This window comes from Cyprinus carpio, chromosome B24 (assembly GCF_018340385.1).
Source record: "Cyprinus carpio isolate SPL01 chromosome B24, ASM1834038v1, whole genome shotgun sequence".
Classification (NCBI taxonomy): Eukaryota; Metazoa; Chordata; class Actinopteri; order Cypriniformes; family Cyprinidae; genus Cyprinus; species Cyprinus carpio.
This window is the reverse complement of record NC_056620.1, coordinates 8,989,354-9,015,033: the sequence shown is the minus strand read 5'-3', so window position 1 is coordinate 9,015,033 and position 25,680 is coordinate 8,989,354. Positions and strand designations below refer to the sequence as shown.

General features: G+C 38.2%; 1 protein-coding gene across 3 annotated transcripts in view; it reads left to right on the top strand.

Moving 5' to 3' along the window:
* The window catches only part of pou6f2 (POU class 6 homeobox 2), a 102,971-nt gene extending 77,713 nt beyond the window's left edge, over positions 1 to 25,258 (top strand). For 2 of the 3 annotated variants that reach the window (XM_042752018.1, XM_042752017.1), the window contains exons 7-10: positions 8,422 to 8,631; positions 10,324 to 10,471; positions 12,257 to 12,425; positions 22,309 to 25,258. In XM_042752018.1, coding sequence (XP_042607952.1) covers positions 8,422 to 8,631; positions 10,324 to 10,471; positions 12,257 to 12,425; positions 22,309 to 22,813 — 1,032 coding nt within the window. In that variant the 3' untranslated portion in view covers positions 22,814 to 25,258. The remainder of the gene's footprint in view (positions 1 to 8,421; positions 8,632 to 10,323; positions 10,472 to 12,256; positions 12,426 to 22,308) is intronic. The other variant, XM_042752019.1, reaches the window with a different exon arrangement.
* The last annotated feature ends 422 nt before the right edge of the window (positions 25,259 to 25,680 follow it).

Genomic DNA, 25,680 nt, shown 5'->3' with positions numbered 1-25,680 from the left:
TTTCAACAGTTTTGGCTGTAAATGTAATCACAAATATCTAATGGCGTTTTATATGTTAAAGGAACCTTATAATCGTGCACAGTGAGGGCAGTACAATAAATCGGCCTATCAGCTTTCAAAGGGGAGGAGAAAATGGTCTCCATATCTTTTGTTGTTGACGTCAAAGGCAGTGCGTCAAAACCAACTCATCTATAATCTAGTAGAAACTGACCACATAAAAAGTGCTTGAAAGAGTTGTGCTGCTTTAAAAAGTTGAAAAGAACAGAATTTATTCAAAATAGAAAGCTTTTGTGACAGTATAAGTCTTGCTGCTGAATAGAAGTATTAATGAAAAAAGAAAAAAAAAACGTACAGATATACAGAAGCCATCTATATAACTTTAATTTTACATTTCTTCATTTCTTCTTTGTTTTTGGCACATTCTTTTTTTTTCTATTTTGGTACTACTTTTTTCCCCACCTAATTACTTATAAAATGTTTTTTTTTTTTGTTTTTTTTTATGTTGAGCTTTTAACCAAAGACAGATTTCTGTCACTACATGATAGACAATAAAATTATTTGAATCATGAATTAAGAACTACTGTTTTCAGGTATAACCTTTTGATGATTATTTTTATGTTTTATGTACAATTGAATTGAGATTCATGCACAGTTCTTGTCTATATGAAAAATAAATTATATTCCCTACTTGTTTGATAAATTGTCACTCATATGAGAAGATGGCAAGTGTGTATGGTAGACGTTACCTAACAAACTGGTATGGCCTTGTCTATACTGAAGGTGCCTGCAGGGCTTGGCTGGATGTATCGGCATGGCGATGCCGTTGATGGGATGCGCTGTGTGTTTGTAGTGTCGTGGCGGCTGACACTGGCTGACATAATCAGGTCACTGAGACGGTCAAAGCCCAGGGCTACAGGCTCTGCTCTCAACCTTATTACTGACGCACATTATTCAGTTTGAGCCTGCTAAAACACCCACCACCCTTTTGAGCCTCATCCCCCACCCTTCTTTTGCTTTTAACATTAAAATGATACTAATACAGGCCCCAGACGTGGCCAGGGGAGCAGCAGATGCTGCCACAGAACAAAAAAAAAGGGAAAGGTTGGAGTAAAGGGATGAGGCAATGTGTTACTTTAGACTGAAGCACTCTTTGTTTGGTTTGTTTGGTTGTTGATTTAGCTCTTAGGCATTAATGTTGGCCAGATATTAGATTACTAAAATAACACAAATGTGTGTTGCTTTAAGCTCAGTCTATAAGTAGCAGACTTTTCCCTCAGCTGCCACACAGCTGAATATTGTCTCATTTGGGATGAGAGATTGCAAGAGTGTCTTAGAAAAGGATGCATATTGTGTTTGTGGAGGATTAAGTGTTAGTCGACATTTGAAAAATAAGTAAATCGTGAATGCTGCTGCATGTGAGCAGGCCTTCTGTGATTTTTAATTGTAATTAATGTCATTTGATCTAACTGGAATAAATGTGCAGTTTCAATTTCAGTCACAATTTGCCAATCAAATAAGGGAAACGTGAGAATGTTAACAAACACAAATCAAGGATTAAAATGCATAATGAAAAAAATTATAATAATAATTATTGTTCATTAGAGTTTCATACATGGTAAATATAGTCACAGGATGAGAAGTCACTTTATTTCTGTGGAAAGAAAAAAATATGTGGAAAAGTATACAAAAAAACTACTGTAAGGTACACAAAGACAGTCAAATGTCTTACTTCATGTAAAATGAAGGTTTGTAGGTTTTATCAGACTGCATACTGTATATTATATTATATTATATTATATACATTTATTTTATATTTTACATTTTATGGTATATTATAATATTTACATTTATATTATGTTAAATAATATAATATAATATTATTCAAGATTAAGGTTGGAAAAACAGATGCATATTTTATTTTTAAAAATATAATTTTCACAGCCTTTACATATCAGCCTATTTATGTTTCTGAGTAAAACATAAAAATAATGCATTATGCTCACACTGTAAGTGACACACAAGTGCAAAACAGACAATTAAAGCATTAATCGCTTATATTTATTTGAAAATTTATCATCAGCTCAGAATTTTTGATCGTGACAGGCCATTATCTGAAAATAATACACATTCATGTGAAGTTTATTACTTGGATATAACTAAGCGTGATATGTTTATCTGTAAAATGCATAATTTTACAAATAATTATGTTTAAGAATGTCTTATGGAGAAAGAGAGAGAAACAAAGTTAACATTTCTCATTGCGAAACCGAAAAATGTAAGGACTTAACCATTATAAAAGGGGGGCTGTGAAAACATTGAATTTCTTAGCCTATTGCATTTTCGCAGATGTGACGGGGTCTGAATAAAGCAAACATTACAGCAGTATTTGCTAAAACGGCCATACATTCTCAAGGCTAGTCATTCGTCTTTTTTTTTTTTTTTTTGTGCTTAGAATCAAATGAGTGGGAAGATCAAAGTTTTTCACCACAATGACCTTAGCAGTCTCTTCTGGGCCTGAATGATAGCAGGGGCAAAATTCCCAGCTCTTTTAAAACTGTTTGGCTTTAAAAAATCACCCTCCTCTGAATTTTCAACTTTTCATCCATCTCCTTCGTTCTAAATTTACGTAGACTAAGACTCCACTGGGAAATAGTGAATGAAAGCGAGAAAGAAAGAAAGAAAGAAAGAAAGAAAGAAAGAAAGATAAATAAATGAATAAATAAATAATATACATTTAAAATGTATAACTGTTTTCTTATTTTAACTGTTATATACTTATTTTTACATTTAAATTAATAATATTAATTTAATACTAATTAACATTGTATTTGCTCTGTAATTGTCTGTTTTTGTTTTATAATATACATTATATATATATATATATAATATATATATATATATATATATATATATATATATATATAAAACAGAAAAAAATATAAACATTTTATATTCATAAGGGTGCATTTAATGTGTTATTCATGTTCATTTTTCCTTTATCTTTATGTTTTAAAGTCCACAATTCATGTTCATTTATCCTTTATCTTTATATATAAAGGAAATCATTTCTTATTATTTAACCAAAGCAATTGAAAACTTTGACCAAGACAGCATCAGAAAATGCAGTGTTTGACCGTTTCTGATCTGTTTCTTTCACAGCGACGGGTGTTAGAAGTTTGGAATTCTCTCTCAATATGTGTCCCCATCCTATTCCCCTCCAAACAGCGGGCAGTAGGGCAGAAAATGGGCAGGGATATTGCCTGGCGGCCATGGCTAACACTGAAGATTGGCCTGGCTGCAGGAAGAGATGACATTCCCTGGGAATCACTGCCAGTATAATCCTAATGAGTTCTGCTCAAAGAGGAGAAACAGAGAGAGAGGGAGAAAAGGAGGAAAGGAGATGAAGGCTCACCACAGTGTAAAACACATATAAAGTGTGGAAGTCTTATATAGTATAAGAACAAGAAAAAAAAAAACAGTTATTGACAAACGTATGACACAATATATGGACCCTTTAGAATTTACTTCATAGTAATTCTTTTATCTCCTGCCATTTGAGGCAGGTGTTCCTCATGTGGACAAAATACATGATCAGATTTATAAGCGTAGCACAGGCTCATGCTGGATTGGTTGACAATGTTTCAGGAGATTGTTTACATCAAACACCCAACATGATCGAGTCACCGGCAAAGTCCACATATGTTTCACACAATTTTACCAAATCAGATGGATTTTTATTTGCTACTTATACAGATTTATGAGGAACATGTCAACTGTAACATGTCAGATGTTGATGGAAATCATTTTAAACTTATTTTGTCTTTCTGCATTATTTTTTTTATAGCTTAGCTGCTTTATTTTGGACAAACATCATACACTGTAATTTCAACTCGCATCAATTTAAAAATGTAAAGGGTTAGTTTACCCAAAAATGACAATTCTGTCATCCCACATATCATTCCAAATCTGTATGACTTACTTTCTTCTGTGGAATATAAGGGAAGACATTTTGAAAAATGACAGTTATTGGGATCTAACACAACAATTGATTTAATTGACTTTCATTGTATGGGAACATTTTTAAAGGATCAAAATCAGAATAAAATGATTTTCTTTCATGTTCCACAGGAGACAGCAAGGCATTCTGGTTTGGAACTACATGAGGAATAACTGAATTTTCAGTTTTGGGTGAACTACCCTTTAAAGTTTAGTTTCTTCCCTGAAATCATTTTTAATCCTAATTTAGCCTCTATATAAAGTAGATCTGAAATGTTCAGTGTTAATCATGAAGTTGATATTACTAGCCTTGGCTTAACCCTATTAAAATTATCTGTATGGACCAAGGAGCCAATAAATGAAAATATTCAACTAGACACACGTACATGTAGCGAAACAATAAAACAATAACAGTAATCTGCATAATTTAGTTTTGGCATGCATGCTGGAAAGTACAGCAAGAGTACTACACAAAGTCCAGGCCTAACAGCATAATTGATTAAACTAGTGAACGAAATCAAATTGAAACTCTGAAACCTCATAAAATCATATAGAAATGGCAGAAATGATTGACAGTGTATTTTACAGCGCAGTTTTTGTTTGTGGTTAATGCAGTTGCAGGTGTAAAAACAAGTCTTGTATCCCACAATAAGCTGAGAGTGCTGTGAACGGCGCTATTCAGAGCAGCCTGGGACAATATGTAGCTGTCAGCTCGTGTGCTGTATTATTGCTTGTGTTAGAGCAGCCACTTAGTCCAATGAGAGTGAATAATTGAGCGGAACAAGCCCTGAGACAAGACAGCATGCAAATGCCATGTCGGGGGACACGAGCGCCACATCGCACAATAAAATATGCTAAGTGGCAGGAGAGAGGGCTGCTAGGGATTGAGAGGGAGCGATAAAGAGCGACGGAGGGAGGGAAGGAGAGAGAGATAAATTATCTGTCGCTTAATGCGAAGCAACGCAACCAAATGAGCCGTGGTGAGGGTGAATTACACATAGTCAGCCCTCCTTTTTTCCACCGCTCCATCGTCATTATGTCAAAGAGAGGAGGGAACAGGCGGAGGAGAGGAATGGTCAGAGATTATACAGATGCAGAGCTTGTTAGCGCAGCTGGGGGTCCGCTGGCAGGCGAGGGTAAATTATACGCAATAGATCAATGGTGCTTTTTCAGTCTAGGTGGTACTGTATATCAGACATGTGCACACCACACACTGACGAAAAGTGCTTTTTAATGCTTTCCGTTCCGTTGGTTTTATTTTGGAGGGTTTTGCACTTTTGTTTCTTGACAAAGTGTGTGCTAGACTTGAACTTGCACCTCTAGCATGAGCACCACAGTTCAATGTGTCTGCACATTGGTACAGCTCATGTCCATACCACTAGGCCAAGGGACTTTAACGTTTTCTGGCCTTTTCTTAGTGGCAAAAACTTAATCGCTGTGTTTTAAAGCATATTAATGTATTTACATACTTTATGATTTTTCATTGCAGAGCAGAGTAACTGTGACCCTGGACCACAAAACCAGTCTTAAGTAGCACAGGTATATTTGAAACAATAGCCAACAATATATTGTATGGGTCAAAATTATTGATTTTTTTTTATGCCAAAAATCATTAGGATATTAAGAAAAGATCATGTTCCATGAAGATATTTTGTAAATTTCCTACCATAAATATATCAAAACTTAATTTTTGATTAAAAATATACAATGCTAAGAACTTCATTTTGACAACTTTAAACGCGATTTTCTCAGTATTTAGATGTTTTAGCACCTTCAGATTCCAGATTTTCAAATACCTGTATCTCAGCCAAATATTGTCCTATCCTAACAAACCACACATCAATGGCTTTCAGCTTTCAGATGTATACATCTAAATAAAAAAAAAAAAAAAAACAACCTTGAAACTTATGGTTTTGTGGTCCAGGGTCACATATTTTAGCTTTAGATTCACTTCAATTAATATTGTATTAATAATACTGAATCTTAATATTGTGTTTTTATTAAACATAATAAACATCATAATTTGTTTAAGGGCAAACAATTATTGACAGACCTGCAGTTCTGCTGTAGGCCCCCTTTTAAAGAGGCTAGGCCAAGGATCCAGCTTTAAGATTATCATAAAACAACATTTACAACCTATTTTAAAGCTGTAAGATGACATAATATTAAATTAAACAAGATATTTAAAGATGATTTTTTTTTTTCTTAGAGCATGATTGAATTCATTGAATTGCAGAAATTGAGTCTTAATTGGTGAGTGTAAAGTCCATTATGTAGCACTACTATCCTCCTGAAACATGATCACAAAGGCAAACAAACATTTCGACCTTGGAAGAATCTGCATCTTGGAAGAATTTATGCTTATACTGTAAATCTTTCATAAGAAGACCAGGAAAATTACCATTCAAAAGTCTGTGGTCAGTATTTATTTATTTAGAAAGAAATTAACACTTTTATTCAGCAAGGTTGCATTAAATTTTTCAAAAGTGACAGTAAAGATTTTTAGATTGTTATAAAAGATTTCAATACATTTCAAATAAACGCTTACCATTCCTTTGAACTTTCTATTCATCGAAGAATCCTGAAAAAAAAAGAATAAAAAAATAATATTAAGCAGCAAAACTATTTTCAACCTTCATAATAAGAAAAGTTTCTTGAGCAGCATATGAACATATTACAATGATTTCTAAATGATCATGCTGAAGAAAATTAAAATGTTTTTTAATACGCACTGTTGGACCACTCAAGCATTTTGATCACCTTCATTAATGCATTGCATTCTGCTTGTGAGTGTAGTTGTGGAGCTCTGAATGAAAGAGGTCTTACATCTTGCAATTCCACTGACATAAACCGTTGTTGTGTGTCAGGAGGAGGCGTTGGGTCCTTTTCTCCAGCGCAGTTGTTCTACATGGCTCATTGAAGCCGTGGCCTTGAGAGGTAAAACACCGCAGCTACAAAGGGTTACGGCCTTTGATCTGTGACAACTGTAGAAAGGGGGGTATGAAGACCAGAGAAAAGGACTGTGGGAGGAGGGCGTCCCTTATGGATACTAGGACCAGAATTATAATAGTCTGTGTGTGTGTGTGTGTGTGTGTGTGTGTGTGTGTGTGTGTGTGTGTGTGTGTGTGTGTGTGTGTGTGTGTGTGTGTGTGTGTGTGTGTGTGTTTTATTGGGGGATGAGTGGTTAAGAGGCTATGTTATTAACTCGGCCCTTCTCTGCATTTTACACACACACATACACAGATTTTTCCTCTGGTCTCTGATAGATAATACAGTCAGTGGTGTGCACCAGCACACATAAAGGTACTCAGAGCCTGACCTTTAGAGAGGAGCAGAGAGCACATTTTGTGTGGGGGGCTTTCATGTGCCCATACTTGTGTCTGTGTGTACACTGTGTACGTTCATCTGGGTTTGTGGTTCAGTGCAAGTGATAATGTATGAGTGTGTGTATGTCTTTCAAGCCTCTCTCAAAAATAAAAAGGTTATACAGTCTATTTTCTACACCCTATACTAAGTAGCCCTCTATTCTGTAATCTGAGGACTTTGATGCTCTGACACTGATGAGGTCCTCAGAGTATATGAAGTGTTCTAGCTTGATGTCTTTGTTGTGTTTGTCAGGTGCAAAGATTAGGAGTGATTATGATCTTTGTCATGTTCAACTGAATAACACTGTACCACACAGAGCCAGTAATAAAGTGTAATTTTGCACAAACATAAATCAGCATGCATGCATGAGGAGATATGTGTTTGTGTAAAATGATGTGTATATAAATATTAATATATTAATTATATATGATGATAAAGTTTTTTTTTTTTTGCAAAAAAAAAATACTGTAATTGATTAAAAGTGATAGTGAAGACTTTATAATGTTACAAAATATTTTTTATTTCACAAAATAATTTAATAAATTAATGAATGAATACCTTTATTGTCATTTGTCCAACAGTACAAACAAAAATTGTCAAGTATCTCGCAATGTACATTCAAAAATTGCCCAAATCCCATAAAATACATTTGAACAAAGTGCAAATACTAACTACTAAACCATGTAAATATTAAGCAAATGTGAAAAAAAAAAGAAAGAACGAGAAAGAAAAAAAGCCATGATTCTTAGGCACCGAGTCTGCATATTATATTTCTGAAGGATTTGTAAAACTGAAAACAGGCAAAATGCCTGCTGAAAATTCAGCTTTGTCATCACAGGAATAAATTATATTTTCAAATAAATTCAAATAGAAAGCAGTTATATTAAATTTCATAATATTACAGTTTTTATTGTATTTTTAATCAAATAAATGCAGCCCTGGTGAGCATAAGAGACTATCAAAAACATAAAATAATCTTACTAATAGAGTAGATTAAATATTGTTGATTAATGTGAGAATAACCTGAATTTTATTTCTCTTTCCCTTCCTTCTTTGTAGATCATTGGTACGATCCCTCTTATGCCAAATTCTGTAGGACCTTCCAGCCAATCAGGGGGCGGCAGTCCCTCACTGCAGGTCCAGCCAATCACTCCGCAGCTCCTGACCAATGCACAGGGTCAGATTATAGCCACTGTGATTGGCAACCAGATCCTGCCAGTGATCAACACCCAGGGAATCACACTGTCACCCATTAAACCTGGACAACAGGTATGCAGTGACTGTTTAAATTAATGATGTTATGGTGTGTTGATTTACATTTTATATGAAGCTTATTAGACCAAGTACCTGAAAACATAATATTAAATATAATTTTTCAGCATAAGAAACATTTAAAGTGCTCAATATGACTCTGATGTGCTGACATTTTGTGATATATGCATGATATATCCTAACAATCCCAAAGTAACCTATAATATACAATATCATAAAGCCAAAAGCATGTGTATGCCAAGAGAACCCAATCATACAGCCCTTGCACAGTAACACTGCATTTAAAGGCCTTGCACCTATAATAATACATAACAATAATCAGACTTTCATATAAATCATCATCAAATAACAATGATCAAACTCTGATATCAAATAATAATCAAAAAGGTAGGAAGACAACACATTTAAAGAGCCTAACAACAGTGCAAAACACAGCAGACTATACAGGCATGCATATTATCCGCCGACCCACCCTATAATCTACAGCGGTCGACTATAAAAGCATCTATAGGTCAACCTCATTTCTGTTGGAGCAACTCTATGTCATATTTACTGGAACCTTTGATCACGGACGTAAACGCAGTAATGCATTTGTAATAATGTTTATGGATTTGTCTGCATTTCAATTGACTCCCAAACATTTCATGCAGCGATAATTTATGGCTGTCAAACATGGTGGCGGCAGAGAGATCCACTGAAGCTCGGTAATTCTCACAGACCTGTCGACAGTTCTGACAGTGTGTGCAACACTACTGACATCTCTCAGCATCCAAAGAAAAACACACTCACGCACAAACACAAACACACAGAGGAGAATTAATAGTGCAAGAGAACAGCAGAGAGAAGCCAACCCACTTTTAGACAGATGAGACGCTTGCTTTCTTGAAGAGTGGAGATGCACCATCTACAAGAGGCGCTCGATGGTGCATAAAACATGAAAATGTATGGTGCCGCAGTCATGCCACATTGCCCATAATAATGACTCATATTGTAGCCACATAATTTTGATTTCTGGCCTCAGTAAACGTGTGTGTTTTCCTTTTTGTGTTAAGGTTTTGGTGCTGAATAGCCAAACGCTGTCGTTCCTTTTGTGTACTTTAAAGTATCTGACAGCCGTGTTCAATGGGAAATTGAATGCAACCTCTAGAATCTCCACCCGTCCAAATTTCCAAAAATCTCTAATAAACAGGCTACGAATTTCTAATAAAAGACTCAACAGTTTTGCCTTGTAAATAACCACGTGACTCCAAATCTGTTTTCTCTTGAAATAGCAATTAGCCTCTTTATTTAATTTTTTGTTGTTTCATGATCAAATCGCATTTGCAAAATTGTGATGCATTCTGTACAGTATGTCCACAAATGCTGAGAAGAACATAAAAAAATTAAACTTTTTAGATAATAGAATACTCACAAGATGAAAACAATATGTGGTAACATGATTTTAGTGAAAATATTACGTATTGACCTTTTTTGTGTAAAGTATATCTAATTTTACAGCTTATTTGCAATGATAACGTGTCATCTTTAACCAAAAACAACCAAAAAGTTTGCAGCTCAAATAATACTTGAGTTTTAACAGAATAATTAATGTGAGTGCTTTTGTAAATGATGAGTTGAATCTATTTACATTGTGTTGTTGTTGTTCACCTACTTGAGTGTGTATAACAGCTCACATGTGTATTTCCACAGATGCCGCAGACCGGTCAGACTTCACAGGCTCCTCAGCCGAGTCTGCTCCGTATGCCCCACAGCCAGAGCCCCCTCCGCCAGGCCTCTTCCTCCTCCTCAACATCATCATCCTCATCCTCTGCTCTTAGCGTCGGGCAGCTAGTCAGCAGTGAGTGTGCACCATATCTCTACATGTTAGCTGGTGGATAAATGTTTTTTAGATGAGAGTTAACTAAAATATTCTGCCTTTTCATTCTGTTTTTATCAGATTTTAGTTGATTCTGTCATCTAGCTGACCAAACTGTAGACCTAATGAATGGAAGGTTGTGTTTAGAACGGCTTTGGCCTCGAGAAGCACCACATATAAATCACTCCCTCCAGCCTGTCAGAGCCACGACGGCCCTTTTAAAAACTGTTTTACTTAGATATATTCTCATTTGTCATAGCCAATTGGCCTAAAACCATCTGCAATGGAGTTTTAAATTCAATAAACAGGAAGTTGCCATTGATCAACTTGCTGTGGATATAACCAATGGAGTGTTGTGTTTTCATTTTTTTTTTCTTTTCATTTTGTTTTGTTCAAAACATACACAATACCTTTAGCATTCTCTATTCATTTCATCAGTTTACCGCCGTGGTGCAGCTCTCCATGCCAGATTGTGTTTGTTGTGATGTCCTTGGCTAACGTTAATTCCCCGGAACATGTTTTGAATGGGGGGGGGGTTGTGTGACCCCACAGCCACTACGTTCAGCTCAGATGGAAAAATGGCTTATTTTCAAGGACCGTGCATGTATTGCATTTGGCAAATTTTTTTTTTTTTTTTTTTTTTTTTGTATTTTATTTGATGTGGTAAAAATCATAATAACAGTGTCAAATCACACTTTTGGGTTGAGACATTAAATCGGGTCATGGTTGTCCTTTTGGGGTCAAATTCTTAAATCTAAGAACATTATTAAAAAGTAATTCATTTTAACAGTTCAGCAATGAACGCAATAACAAGGCAAAAGGCAATGTACCCTGAAAGTTTGTCCTAAATGATTATTATGTGGTCAAAATACAAAACTGCTGCATTTACGTCAGGGATTTTCAATATTGCACAGGAGCAAGTTCAGGTTTCAAAATCAGATTTGCATATGAGGAGTGACAGGGTGCTGGTTCAATAGATTTTGACTTTAAATATGTCTGACGGATTCTTTTAATAATTCATTCATAATAACACCCATGAATTATTTAGTCAGCCAAACTTTTCTTATGTAAGCAAGATTAAAGACCACCTGGCAGTGATGTATAATAATTCACGTTTTAGTATTCTAAAATGCCGTCTTGAAACTACAGACCCCGAAGTGCATTTCTAAAGCTGCTAAATGAATCAAATTGAAATTGAATCTTTGTATATGTCTGTCTTTTTATTGCAAAATGATCAACAATAAAGCATAGAATGAATATTCATTGCTTTCAGAAAGGCAATATATGAATGCAATTCATGGAAGGATTCATTTGAGAAGTGTAATATCAGCTTGCCTAATAAGAACAGATTTCAAAGTAGTGCTCATTTTAATGTCAATGGCTTTTACACTTTTGTGTAAGCCTGGAAATCAGAAACCATATCTTAAGGAAAATCTGTCAATGGTTGGAAAATAACCTAGGAATAATAGGATATAATAGACGCTATTTTGAAGTCATTCTTTTCATATTATACTTAAATTCAGTTACGCATTTACTCTCTGAAGACCCGAGATATTCCTGTTATATTAGATCATGCAAGATAATAACAAGAAGATGTAGATAAGTCAAAACAAAAGCATAAATGCAATATATTGAAAAAGTAAACAAATGATTTCATAGAAATTGTCTTTTATTCAAACATCTGCTTGAGTAACATTGCATTGTTTCAAGGTCATGAATTTGTGAATGGACAGGTGCAGCTTTATTCTTTTCTCTTCTGTTTTACAGATCCTCAGACTGCCCCCAGTGAGGTGGATGGTGTGAACCTGGAGGAGATTCGAGAATTCGCCAAAGCGTTTAAAATTCGCCGGCTGTCTCTGGGTCTGACTCAAACTCAGGTGGGCCAGGCTCTCAGTGCAACTGAAGGCCCTGCCTACAGCCAGTCTGCCATCTGCAGGTATGGAGGTCTAACAGCTATAACAATTTAAAAAAGTGAATAAAAATATTATATTATATTATATTATATTATATTATATTATATTATATTATATTATATTATATTATATTATATTATATTATAATATATTATATTATATTAAAAAATGAAGGAAAAAAAAACAATTAGCTATGAAGTAAAATGTGTGTGTGTGTGTGTGTGTGTATATATATTTTAGTTTTTTTGTGCAAACCATAACTTAATCAATATCATAATCAATAGATAGGTAGATAAATAGTAGTCTACTTTGCACATTAGTGTCACCCATTAGTACCCTATTTATATTAAACTACAAATAATTAAGATGTTGAACAGAGATGTTAACCGATGTGCAATTTATGTCAGACCCATCTGTTTTAGTCCTGTCTGTGCCTGTCTCCACTCATCTTTGCACTGTCTATATAAAACGATTCAATTACTAATGTAAAATGCATCAGCTGTGGTATTACAAGAAGCACTTAAACCACTTAATTTCTAAGCTCCATTGCCATGTATTCACATGACATTTAGCTGAAAGGAACTTGACAGGGCTTGACTTTTAATAAACGTGGTTTTACACAGTGGAAAAGCAAAACGGATTTGGACATAAACTGGGACATTTTGTAGCATTAGTAAATCAAATATTTAACATCATCGTTATAGTGTAAATTCTGTTTTTCATTGAGGGGACTTTAGTAGTTCCTGTATGCAGCAAGAGAAAATCTGCACCAAAAAGAGGACAAATTTGATGACAGATTACATATTACAGTAAAGTTTCTGCACTGGAAATAAATAAGGATAGGAATAAGAAACATCTTGGTTACATATGTAACCTTCATTCGCCGTGACTGACGAATTGGGATCTTGCTAGAGAGTCCAATCACCTTCAGGTGTTAACAAAACAAGCCAATAAGTGTTGGCATGCGAGCTTTGCATCGCACACCCCGCCCTGCAGCGTGGGTATATAAGGAGAGCGCATGCAGTTGCACATTCAGTTTTTCGCTGAGGAGCCGAGACGGTGTGCCTTGGCCGTACAGCGGTGGTATAGCAACTATGGCGATGGGATGTAACGTCTTCCTTCCCTCCTTCAGGGAACGAGGGTTACATACGTAATCAAGGTGTTCCCTTTCAGTCAGTCACATTCGACGTTACATCAGCAGTGACTGATGAATTGGGATCCCTATGAAAGCGTCACAATTGCTGACCCCCTCCAGTGCCCTGTGAAAGCTGGCAAGTCTCCCCACACCAGTTGGGGCAGAAGAAAGGACAGGACTTAGGCAGAGGTGTCCGCCACTGCTGTTCCATACAGTGGGATATTGAATAACACTCGGAAAGCGTACTCAAGCAGGGGAATGCTACGGAAGCCACATCCTGCGTATAGGAGGTATCGTGTGGAAATTACAAATATGGACTGGGCACAGGGCAATGCTACATTTGGAAAGTCTATGCAGTAGACTCAGCCCGCCTGGGGTGAGATCACTATGCAGCAGAGACAGCAGAGAAACCTCTGCTAGGGAAAGACACAGGCTTACCATGAGGGAAGCCATACCGTGAAAAAATACACACGTGGGATTACCCGAAGAGGGAATCACTACAGATGGGCACCTAGCCCAGCCAAAGGGCTGACCTTGGGGATACACAAGAGTGCTGGACCTGGCGTTTGGCGTTCCGCCAAGCCTGACCACTGAGGGTGCAGAAGGAACTTCAACAGGGTTCACCAAAAGGGGAACTGAACTGAGAAGTGCACATATCCAGTCCATAGAGGTGTGATCGACACCGATCGGGGCCGGTGTTACTGACCATCTGAGCTAAGAGAGGACACAGGCTCTACATGGAGATTATAGAATCTTGCAAACATGTAAGGTGCCGCCCAGCAGGCAGCTCTACAGATGTCTGCTATCGAGGTGCCACACGCCAATGCCCAAGAAGATGCCACACCTCTCATAGAGTGTGCTCTCACGCCGATGGGGGACTGTAAACATCGGGCCTGGCATGCTAACACTATAGCCTCCATTATCCAGTGGGCAGTTTTTTGTTCGAAGACAGTCTTTCCCTTCTGCTGCCCTCCAAAACAGACAAAGAGCTGTTCCTAAAGGTCTGTGTGCGGTCCACGTAAATGTGCAGAGCGCGAACAGGACAGAGCAGAGCGATAGCTGGGTCTGTCTCCTCCTGAGGCAGTCCTTGCAAGTTCACCACCTGATCCTTGAAAGGAGTGGTGGGAACTTTGGGCACATACCCAGGCCGGGGTCTCAGGACAATGTGAAAGTCAGCCGGTCTGAATTCCAGGCACGTATTGTCAACCGAAAATGCCTGCAGGTCCCCCACCCTCTTGACCGAAGCAAGAGTAAGGAGCTCTGTCTTTAGTGACAGAAACTTAAGCTCTACTGACTGCAGGAGTTTGAAGGGCTCCCTCCTCAAGGTCGTTATGACCAAGGGATTGGGCAAGTATGGCGCGACTAAGAGGACCTGCTCCTCGATCTCCCTGACCTTGCACAATGTCTGTGTGAGAAGGCTCACTGGGAAAAACACATACTTGCATAGGCTCAAGGCCAGATGTGTGCCAGTACATCCATGCCGAGGGTCCTCTTGGACAGGGAGTAGAACAGCTATCAGTGGAACGTGTCTACCTGAGCATCCCCGAAGCATCTCCAGATCAGCTGGACTGTCTCGGGGTGGAGTCACCATTCTCCCGGAAGGGGGAGCTGATATGAGAGATCGTCGGCTGCACGATTGAACTCGCCTGGGATGTGAACAGCCCACAGGTTCGTAAACCGCCCTGGTGGTTGATGTACGTAACAGTTGCAGTATTGTCCATCCGGACCAGTACGTGCTTGTCGTGTAGCAGCGATTTGAAGTGGCATAGAGCAAGCCATACTGCTAGCAACTCAAGGCAATTGATATGCCACTGCAGTCGAGGCCCTGTCCAGGCGCCCGATGCTGCATGCCCATTACACATGGCCCCCCAGCCTATGGCAGAGGCATCTGTTGAGACAAAACATGCCTGGACACTTGCACTAGGGGAAATCCAGCCTGAAGAAAGGCAAGGTCCAACCATGGGCTGAAAGTCTGGTGGCAGGATGGGATGGCTGAGACCCGGTGAGTGCCGCGTTGTCATGCCCATCTCGGGAATCAGTCGTGAAGCCAATGCTGATGTGGTCTCATATGGAGCAATACGAGCGGCATGACCACGGCAGCGGATGCCATATGCCCCAGGAGCCTCTGAAACTGTTTCAGTGGGACCACCCTCCTGCGCTGAAATGACTCCAGGCAGTTCAGCATCGACTGGGCACACTCTACTGAGAGGCGTGCTGTTAGATTGACCGAGTCCAACTCCATACCGAGAAAAGAGATCCTCTGCACGGAGGAGAGTTTGCTCTTTACCCAGTTGACCCGAAGCCTCAACCGGTTGAGGTGGCTGAGTACTACGTCCCTGTGTTCGCACAACTGTGCTCGAGACTGGGCCAGTATGAGCCAATTGTCGAGGTAGTTAAGAATGTGAATGCCTCTTTCCCTCAACGGGATGAGGACTGCCTTCACTACCAATCGTGTGGACGAAAGCACTGAAAAATACGTTTCTGTGTCAACATCCTGAACAGGAGCCTGTGGAGGGCTCGGTTCAGAATGCACAGGTCTGGGGAGCACTAGCCAGGCCTTCAGAAGCCGAACAAGCATGACTAAGGGAACCACCGATGTACCCACAGTGGGGCTGCGAGGTGGAGTGCAGGGACCCTACCCGGAAGGCAAAACACGGGAGTGTTGAAGCTGTGTCTCGCACACTGCCATCCTCACCCTCTTGACACCCAGAGAAACTGGAAACTGCTCTTTTGTTGAATGTTTGGGTACCACTGGTTGGGGAGCCAGCGGCAGAACAAAACAAAAAGGGAACAAAATATTCTCCCCCCAGCCCTCCTCTGGGGGAAGGAGTTGTGCAGTCACCACCTCCTGAAGAGCAGGATCCAGAGTCTCTGGCTTGCCCATCTCAGGGACGCAGCTTGCTCTGGTGCTTTATGGGCCTAGCAGGGGCAGAGATGGTCTGTGCCAATTTCCTGCTGCCAGCTCCACGCTGCGGCCGGTGTGAAGGCTGCTGAATCCAAACTGGAATGGAGGTGGAGGCAGTGGGAGGGCGCCCTCGGCAACAAGCGGGCGAACTACCTCCATCTGGCGGCAAGGTGTTTATAGCAGCGGTTCGGCGGGGCAGGATGTGCTTAATCGTCTCCGTCTGCTTCTGTGTGGCTGAGAACTGCTGGGAAAGCTCTCCCCTGCATTGCCAAAGAGGCCAGCCTGGGAGATCGGGGAGTCCAGGAAGCAGTGCTTGTTGGACTCCCTCATGTCTGCCAAGTTCAGCCAAAGGTGGTGTTCCTGGACCACCAAGGTGGACATTGTCTGACCCAGGGACCGCACCATGACTTTCATCACCCATAAGGCAAGGTCCGTTGCAGTGCACAGCTCCTGCATCACACCCGGGTCAGAACTACCCTCGTGCAGCTGCTTCAACACCTTGGCCTGGTAGACTTGCAGTAGGGCAATTGCATGCAGGGCTGAGGCGGCCTGTCCAGCAGCTCTGTAAGCCTTGGCCGTTAGTGTGGACGAGAACTTACAAGCCCTGAATGGGAGGCGTGGATTACCCCACCAGGCGGCGGCGCTCTGTGGGCAAAAGCTCCATTGATGGTAGTGAGGACGGAAGAGGCACTAGCTCTGTTTCGGGCAGAAAAAGGTGCCCTCCAGGACCTAGTAACCTCCTCATGCACTTCCAGGAAGAATGGAACCTGAGATGGACACAATCGCAACATCGTTATGGTCCTGTTCCTGCAATGAGAACACGAGCGCTGCCTCAGCCTGCTGAAAGCCCAGGCACAAGATGCAGCGATTGTGACCTTCAGACGGAGCCAGGAAGCGACCACATCCAGAAACACATGAGTGGAAAGCCATCTTTAAAAAACGCTGAGTCACTTGTGGAGCTCTTTTAGATATTACTCTTTTAGAAAAAAAGAGAGGTTGCAGTGCCACCGCAGTTTGACAAGCTGCAGCACGCCGTCCAAACACCAAAAGCAGCAGCACTGGACCAGCAACCCCCGCTGACGTGCCGTTGGTAACACCAACACTGCAAAATGCTGTCTTGCAGACACTCTTGCTCAGTTGAACACAGAAGCTGAAAGGCTCGGCTTCGAAGCGAAGAAAAGCTGAATGTGCAACTGCACGCACTCTCCTTATATACCCGTGCTGCGGAGCGTGGTGCACAACTCAAAGCTTGCACGCCAACACTTATTGGCTTGTTTTGTTAACACTCAAAGGTGATTGGACTCTCTACGAGATCCCAATTCGTCAATTACTGTTGACGAAACATTGAACGTGACTGACTGAAAGGGAACTGATTTTTCATAAATACATAAAAAATTAAAAATAATAATAAAAGATTTTATGTGTTTTTTATTTTTTCTTGTTGATCTTGAGGATCTTGAGGGGTCAAATAAATTGATAATATGTAAATGTTAAATTTTTGGTACTTAGAATTAGTAAAGAATTTAATATATGTTTTAGTACAATTAATTGAAAATAAGTTAAAGTAATGTATTTTTTAAATTGTGAAATACAGTATGTTCTGAGTATATCTTAAATTTATGACAGTTCTCACAACATAAATAAGGGTTTTGTGCCTGTAATACTTGTAATACAAAAATAATGCAAAGTGTATCGTATTCAAGGAAAGTGCAAAGTAAGCAATATGAACAATACTCAAAATAATAAAAACAGAACACACATTAATTATACTTAATTACTCAAACCTTGTTTGAATGAACTTGCCACACATCATCTCTGTGTGACACATAAAGGTTTATAGTTCAGAGTTTCCTGTTTCCTTTTCATTTTAATGCAGCAGGATTGTAAAAGGCTTATGGTTCGTCTGATGAGACATTTGTGTTTATCTGACATGCCGCCAACACACGCTTTTTAAAATTTTATCATATCAGCAACGAACGACCGATAAAACCTGAAATTGCTCAGTGGAGGGAGAGTGAGGGAATTCCTTATGAAGCTTCAAACTAGTGCAGAAAGTCTTAAAAATTCTGCATGAAATATTTAGCCGCATGCATTATTTATATATTTATAGCATACATTAAAAGCCATTACTTTCCAAAATAAACAGGTGATGTGATGTTTTTCTCTATATGCATCCTTTCATCTCGTCAGAAAGGAAGGGGGGATTTTTTTTTCATTATTTGTTCATTTGTATGACATTGGACATGACAGGGTGCAGAGTGTTTTTGGCTTTAAAGGCAGACTTCACATGCTTTAGTTTAGTTAACATCAGCAGAGACAAGAGGGGAAAGAGGTGAACGCGTTTTCGCTTGTGAGTGTGTGAGCTCTTGGGGCTCTTGTAGTCTTTGCTCAGTCAAACTCGGCCTGACAGATGTCTCTATCTTGTCCGATCTCATAGTTCACAGTGGAAAAAAAGCTTTATTGGTTCGTCTGTACAATCACAAAGGTGCATCGTCAAACTGATCAGAGACAGGGGTCATTATTAGAGCCCAGAGAATCCAGATGCCTTATGACTGATGTGAAGCATTTGACATCACTGCAATGAAATCAGAAAATACCCTCAATATTTGACATAATTTATTGAGAATAAGAATATAGTAAATACTGTAGATAAATATTCAAATCTTATTATTATTATAATCGTCTGTTTAAATCTGTTAAATACACCATACTCAGTGCATCAAATTAAATTTTCATCCTTTTACACAGAGTGGTTCACAGCCGTTCTTGGCACAAGCCCTCTTTTGCATGCACCGTTGCACACGGATGGTCATAAGATGTCATATCATCACATAATTGCAAGATGGGAATCGCTTTTCCACTTTTAAACCGTGCGGATTTACAACATTAATCCACACCAAAACACTGGATTCACATCAATGATTCATGTCTCAGGCTGCAAAGCTGCCATCTATAATTTGCACGACAAATTGGGCAGAAGAGCTGCTTAACATGACTGTATATATATTTTTAATCACACCTACTTTTCCTACTGCAGTTTGCTCGGTTCATTTCTATCTCAAGGCTGCCCTCTTTATTCATCTAAAAGAAAAATAATAATTATCTGTTCTTACCAGATGTCTGTTGAATGGGAAGAGCAGAGAAAATTGTATCATATAATTTAGTAAATGTTCTGATCAAACCTTTAAAAATGTGTTTCAGACATCCTTGACATAGAGTAGATGTTATTAACTGCATTACTTAAATGTATGATTTGAGTCTGGCATTTTGGAGTTGGAAAATACATATATAGATAATAACACACACACACACACATTTCTGAAAGATCACACTGATGACTGGAGTAATAAAAATGTAACATTTCCATAACAGGAATAAATTACAAATTACAATATGCAAATAGAAAACAGTTCCTTTAAACTGTTAATAATATTTCACAATACACTGTATTTTTGATGAAATAAATTCATTCTTGATGCGTATGAGAGACTTTTTAAAAGTTTATACCAATGTCACATTTATTATTGACCAATTATTGAACAATAACAATTATCCCTTCTCTTTCCTCCTTTTCTGAAAATAAATGAATACATAAATAAATAAATAATAGCAATAAAATAAAAGAATAATAATATTTTTACTGCTACATCCCAACCCAGTTTTATATGACTATAATAAGGCTTTGATTTTTGTTGATTTCCTGTTCCACCAGCATTAGCATTATTATATGTCCTGCTCTCTCTCTCTCCAACCAGAAGCTGAAATATTTCACTTATTTCTGGTATTATTGCAGTGAACAGGGTCTAAAATTAGGAAATTAAATAAACATGACTTAATAAATAAGTTGCCATATGCCTGGACTCCGGTATTGTTTCCTGCTCGGTTGGATTTAACAGGGTGCTGTCACTCATCTCTGTGCTGAAAAAACGTCTTTGCGTTTGAGGACCTGGGAGAGCGAGGGCCTTTGCCCCCGCTTCAGGCGTCTTTTCAAATGCCAGTTAAGATTCCATCAAAGGCCTCCTCACAGGAGCCTGTCCAGGAGTTCAGGACCAAGAGAGACTATGTGTTGTTTCAGAGAGCAGTAGTTCACCTCTCTCCCCTCTCTCAGCTGAGCTTTTCTCTGTCTGCCTGATAGATGTCCATGTGTTGGATAGGAGCGCAGGTCAGGAAACTCACTGAAACATCTCTCCATTAAAGTCTGTACAGACACACTTTGGAAATCTCCCCATTCAGTGGAGTCATTGGAGACAAAAGCTCTTTTTATGGATCTTCTGTAACTATACACTCTGTGGCTGGTTACACAGGCTTCAGATCAGATCGGTACTTCTCAAGGGGTTTTGATTCAGAGTTTACATTGACATCAAGTAGAGACAGACCACACATTTTTTTTAACCATGGCTCAACAATATGTTAAATACCTAGGGCCAGTTTTACTAAACAGGGCAAATTAGCACGATAGCGCAATTCCAAAACACCAGCAATGGGCATGGAAATTTCTGCTGCTGATTTACTGACAACGTGCCAATTAAAGAAAGCAGACACAACATCTCATATCCATAATGACCAACGCAATCTACCAAGTGCAAATAGTTTTGGTCATTAAATAATGGTGGATTAATTTTAATACTGTCCTCCCATAAATTTTGTATCTGAAAGGGAAACTTCGACAAATGCATATTCAATAAGGTCTGGCGAAAAAATAAAAAAAAACTGTCTACACCTTTTAAGCGCTAATTCTTCACTGTGTGTCTTTAGTAAATCTTGACAGTACTATTTTAATGCCAAAAGACGGTTTTAAATTATATATATATTTGTTTGCTAATATAATATAAAATTATGTACTTATAAATTATAAAATTAAATTTAAAATAACTTCTATTATATTCATGAAATAATTGATAATTATAGATGTAATGCTTGATTTTGTGTTTATATATCCACCTCCCTTCTTAAAATTTTGATTTTGGCTCAGTTTATTTTTTATCTTTGCTTTTTAAATGACCTTCTTAAGACAAAATCTTGTCCACTCACAATTCAAAACAATTCCCATAACTCCCAAAAAAAAAGCCACATAGCATACTAACTAGTGACTAGTGTACCGTTACCAGGAATATATTAGAAGTAGTTTTTTTTTTTTTTGAACAGAAAGCAAAGTTTCTACAGCATTAGCAAAGACCTAAATATTACACTGATTTACCTCCCTGGAGACCCCATAAACCCATAAACTTGCAGACATATTCAAAAGTGAAGGTGAAAATGTATTAGCATTAAACATTAAATGAACATCAGGGTGGCTAGAGGAAGATGGAAAAGTTGAAGAAGTGTATTAAAATGTGTGTGCGTTTGCGTTTGAGTGAATAATTTAAGCCATTTGTGAATTAATAATGCTTTTAATGTTTAATTGCATGCTTGTGTTATTATGTATTAAAATTTCTCACAGAAGTTAGAATTGCTAATCGTATTTGATGCCATCTGTGGATCTAACTGTACAGAAGAGCTAGACAAGACAAATGCAAGGCCATTAAATGAATTCATTCTTTATGATATCAGTCAGGTGCTTGTTTGTTTTTGGACCGCCCCGTGGAAGAGTCCTCTTGGTTCAATGCATCATGGGTACAGAGAGTCAATCAAAGCAACACATGAAGAAACATTCTGTCCTGGAATGTACAAACTAGCTTTTTGGGCTTAGATTAAATCATTTTGAGCACGCAGCAGCTGAAGCCATGCGGTAGAGGCCACGAAACACTCTGTCCCATTGGTGGCCTGAACCAAGAGACCCCTTCTTCTGGGCAACTGGGTCAGACAGGAAACCCCTCACCCGGTCTGGGCACTTAAGTAAGCTTGTTCTCTCTCAATTCTCCCCCAGACACACCATCCTGAGAAGCCACTTTTTCCTACCACAGGAAGCCCAAGAGAACACTATAGCTAGCAGTCTGACAGGCAAACTGAACCCTGGCCTTTTATATCCTGCCAGGTTCGAGAAGTTGGACATCACCCCAAAAAGCGCCCAGAAGATTAAGCCCGTGCTGGAGCGCTGGATGGCCGAGGCGGAAGCCCGCCATCGCTCCGGTATGCAGAACCTGACCGAGTTTATCGGCAGCGAGCCCTCCAAAAAGCGCAAACGCCGGACCTCTTTCACGCCGCAGGCCCTGGAAATCCTCAACAGCCACTTTGAGAAGAATACTCACCCCTCCGGTCAGGAGATGACGGAAATCGCGGAGAAACTGAACTATGATCGTGAGGTGGTGCGCGTTTGGTTCTGCAATAAGAGGCAAGCATTGAAAAACACTATAAAGAGGCTTAAACAGCCCGAGCTCGGGCCGGTCGCACCGATGGACCCTCTGGTTGATAATATGGAGGAACACCCTTAGCTTGATACGAGCGCCACGAGGCGAACACGCACCGATGGCGAAACTTCTGATGTTGTGGACTTAAAGACCTGGACGATTGCTATCCGATGCACCATCGACTGGATGAACTGTCAACAAAGGCAAAAAGAAATATTTGTCAGTGTTATCATCACAAAAGCAAAAACCAAAAAAAGTTCAGAAAAAAAGAGAGTTGTATGAGAATTATAGAACTGACTTGTAAGCAGATTGTGAGAAATAAAGAACAAGGATCTTGTTTAAATCAAGGATGGTGAAGAAACTACTTACCAAAGTTTGTTGCAACTGATACCTGAGGTTTTTTAATTGTAAATGTGTTTTACATTTTTACATTTTTACTGGGGAAAAAAAGAAAAAAGAAAAAAGAAAAGGATTCATGTGATGGGGTAGATGGGTGTGACATTTGATCTTTGTCTTATTTTATCACTTGGGTTTTTATGTAAATATTTCCGATAAATTGTCACCAAATTGAAATCACAAGTTCCAAAAAAAAAAAAAAAATCTTTGAGAAGTTTATTTCAAAATTGTCACATTTCTGCTGTCTGTAAGGCCATTGTCAAATGTGTCATCTCACTCTGTTCATAAACATTAAGGTATCCGTCATGAAAGAGTGCACTTGGGAGGAATATTTTGCAAAGAGATTCTCAGTGAACATGCCACAGATATCCACATTCATTGCAGCTGTGTTTAAAGCTATTTAATGGTGTTGCCAAAGCCTCCTAGCCAAAGAACAAGGACACTGTATGTCATACCTTTTCATGTGATCCGATGATTTTATTTTTAAAAGCAAAGGGTTACTGTTTTATTTTACTTGTCATGCTCGACAAAAAATATATACATGTATATACATATAAAGATTTCAAGTAAATGAGGTGAATTACTTTTAAAGATTTCACTTGGGTTATGCAGGTTATCTTTTGTCTGTGTGTCTTTTTGATTTGTGGTGCTTAAGGTTTTTTTGGTGCAAAAACTTAATTGTGTCAGACTTTCTCAGACAGAAATGACTGGAAATACTTATTTTGGACAAAACATTTGACTGAATACACACCTTAATATATTAAAATAAAGAATCAATGTCCCAAATACTGCATCGTCCCTACAAACCTTCAGCCCATCTTACAGTAATTTTATGAATTGTTTTTCAGTCTCTTTTTTCTTATCCTTTTTAATGTATAGTTCTTATACTGTATAACAAGCATTCAAGCATTCACTCATGTTTGGATTTTAAATACTTTTCAACAGGCAATTTGCTAAAAACTACTCAGTATTTCCAAAAGCAGCGATGATCATGTTGATAACAGTCCTATAATTTTACTGGTTTGCATCATGAATTTGAAAAGAAAATCTTTTGATGTATTTATGCAAATGTAATTCATCATAATGGGCATTTGCTATAATTATAGTTAGAGAAAAATTGTCTTGCTTCTGACAGCTATGTAACCGATATCTTGACCCGCTTTAAAAGAGCTGTCTGATTGCATTGACTCATCTCATATTGTATAAGATGACATTCGCCCAGCCCGTTCATTTTCATGAATTCAGAAGCATGGCATTTGTGTGTGGTTGCAGAGACAGGACGTCTTAAGGTATACAGGCTTATGAAATAAAGCTGTAACCAAAAATTAAAACCAAGAGACGAGAATCTAAGTTCTGCCTTTGCTCATCTTTTCAATGCTGGACCAAAGCTCAATAGTTTTATGCACATTGTACAGAGAAATGGCTAAATGTCGCTGACAATCTTGAAATATGTAACTGATTGAAGAAAACTGATTAAATGGAGTATATCATTAAAATTACCTCAGCACTGTCCTGCTAAGTAGTGAGCAATGTCATAACATGGTACCTTTCTGCAGAGGTTCACAGCAAAACACAAAGGACTTGTGTATATGTTTGTAAGTAGTTTTATGACCATCTTAGATTGATTCTCACCTGCTTTTCTTTATGATGTGCTTTCCAGGGTCACGTGTATAGAACAGACATTGTTACATGACTTTCTTCTATTTTATTGTTTAGATTCTGCATTGTTGTTAGTTTATCTCCTTTCACTATGTAAGATACATTTTTGAGTTTAATTGCCTGGAATTGCCCCGTATAAATGGGGAACAAAGAAAACTTTGCGGTTCAACTCAATTGTGTTTGAAAGATGATGGAAAACCTTTGGAGATTTATTGAAGAACACACACTGGTATACATACACGCATAAACACACACACACACACACACAGTCAAGATTGAAATGTTGTTATTACTCTCAAGACCTCGAAACCAAAGCTGTTTAACCTGCTAAGGATGCTTTAAATTTTATAGACTGAAAACTGTATGTATTATATAGAGCAATATCTGTTCGGTCAGTTAAGCTGCACTTTGTGTATTTCTTAACAGCTTCAAGTCTGTCACATTAATTTGTACCATAATACTTAATAATAAACAGTTGTTTGACATGAAACACAATGGCTGCATTTCTTACTATAGAATATTTTACACAGCATTTTAATTCACATATTTTTTTTTTTTTTAAATCCAGATAAAAGTATACCATATTTAAAGATAAAAAGATTAAAAAAAAATCATACCAATAAAGTGAATACTACATTCACACCTTGTTATTATTACTATAAATATGAAGACAAATGTTATATTTGGATCTGTGCACAATTATGTATTTCTGTGGCAACAGTATTAATGCTAAAATGAATCTGTAATTTGAGTAATCAATAGACAAAACTACAGTACATCAAATAACAGTCAGTATGCAAATGCCTAATAAATAAACGTATTGTTAATTTATCAGGACATTGCATGCATGTATTCAAACAATATTAAAAAATGTGTATATTTATTTTGCATCATAG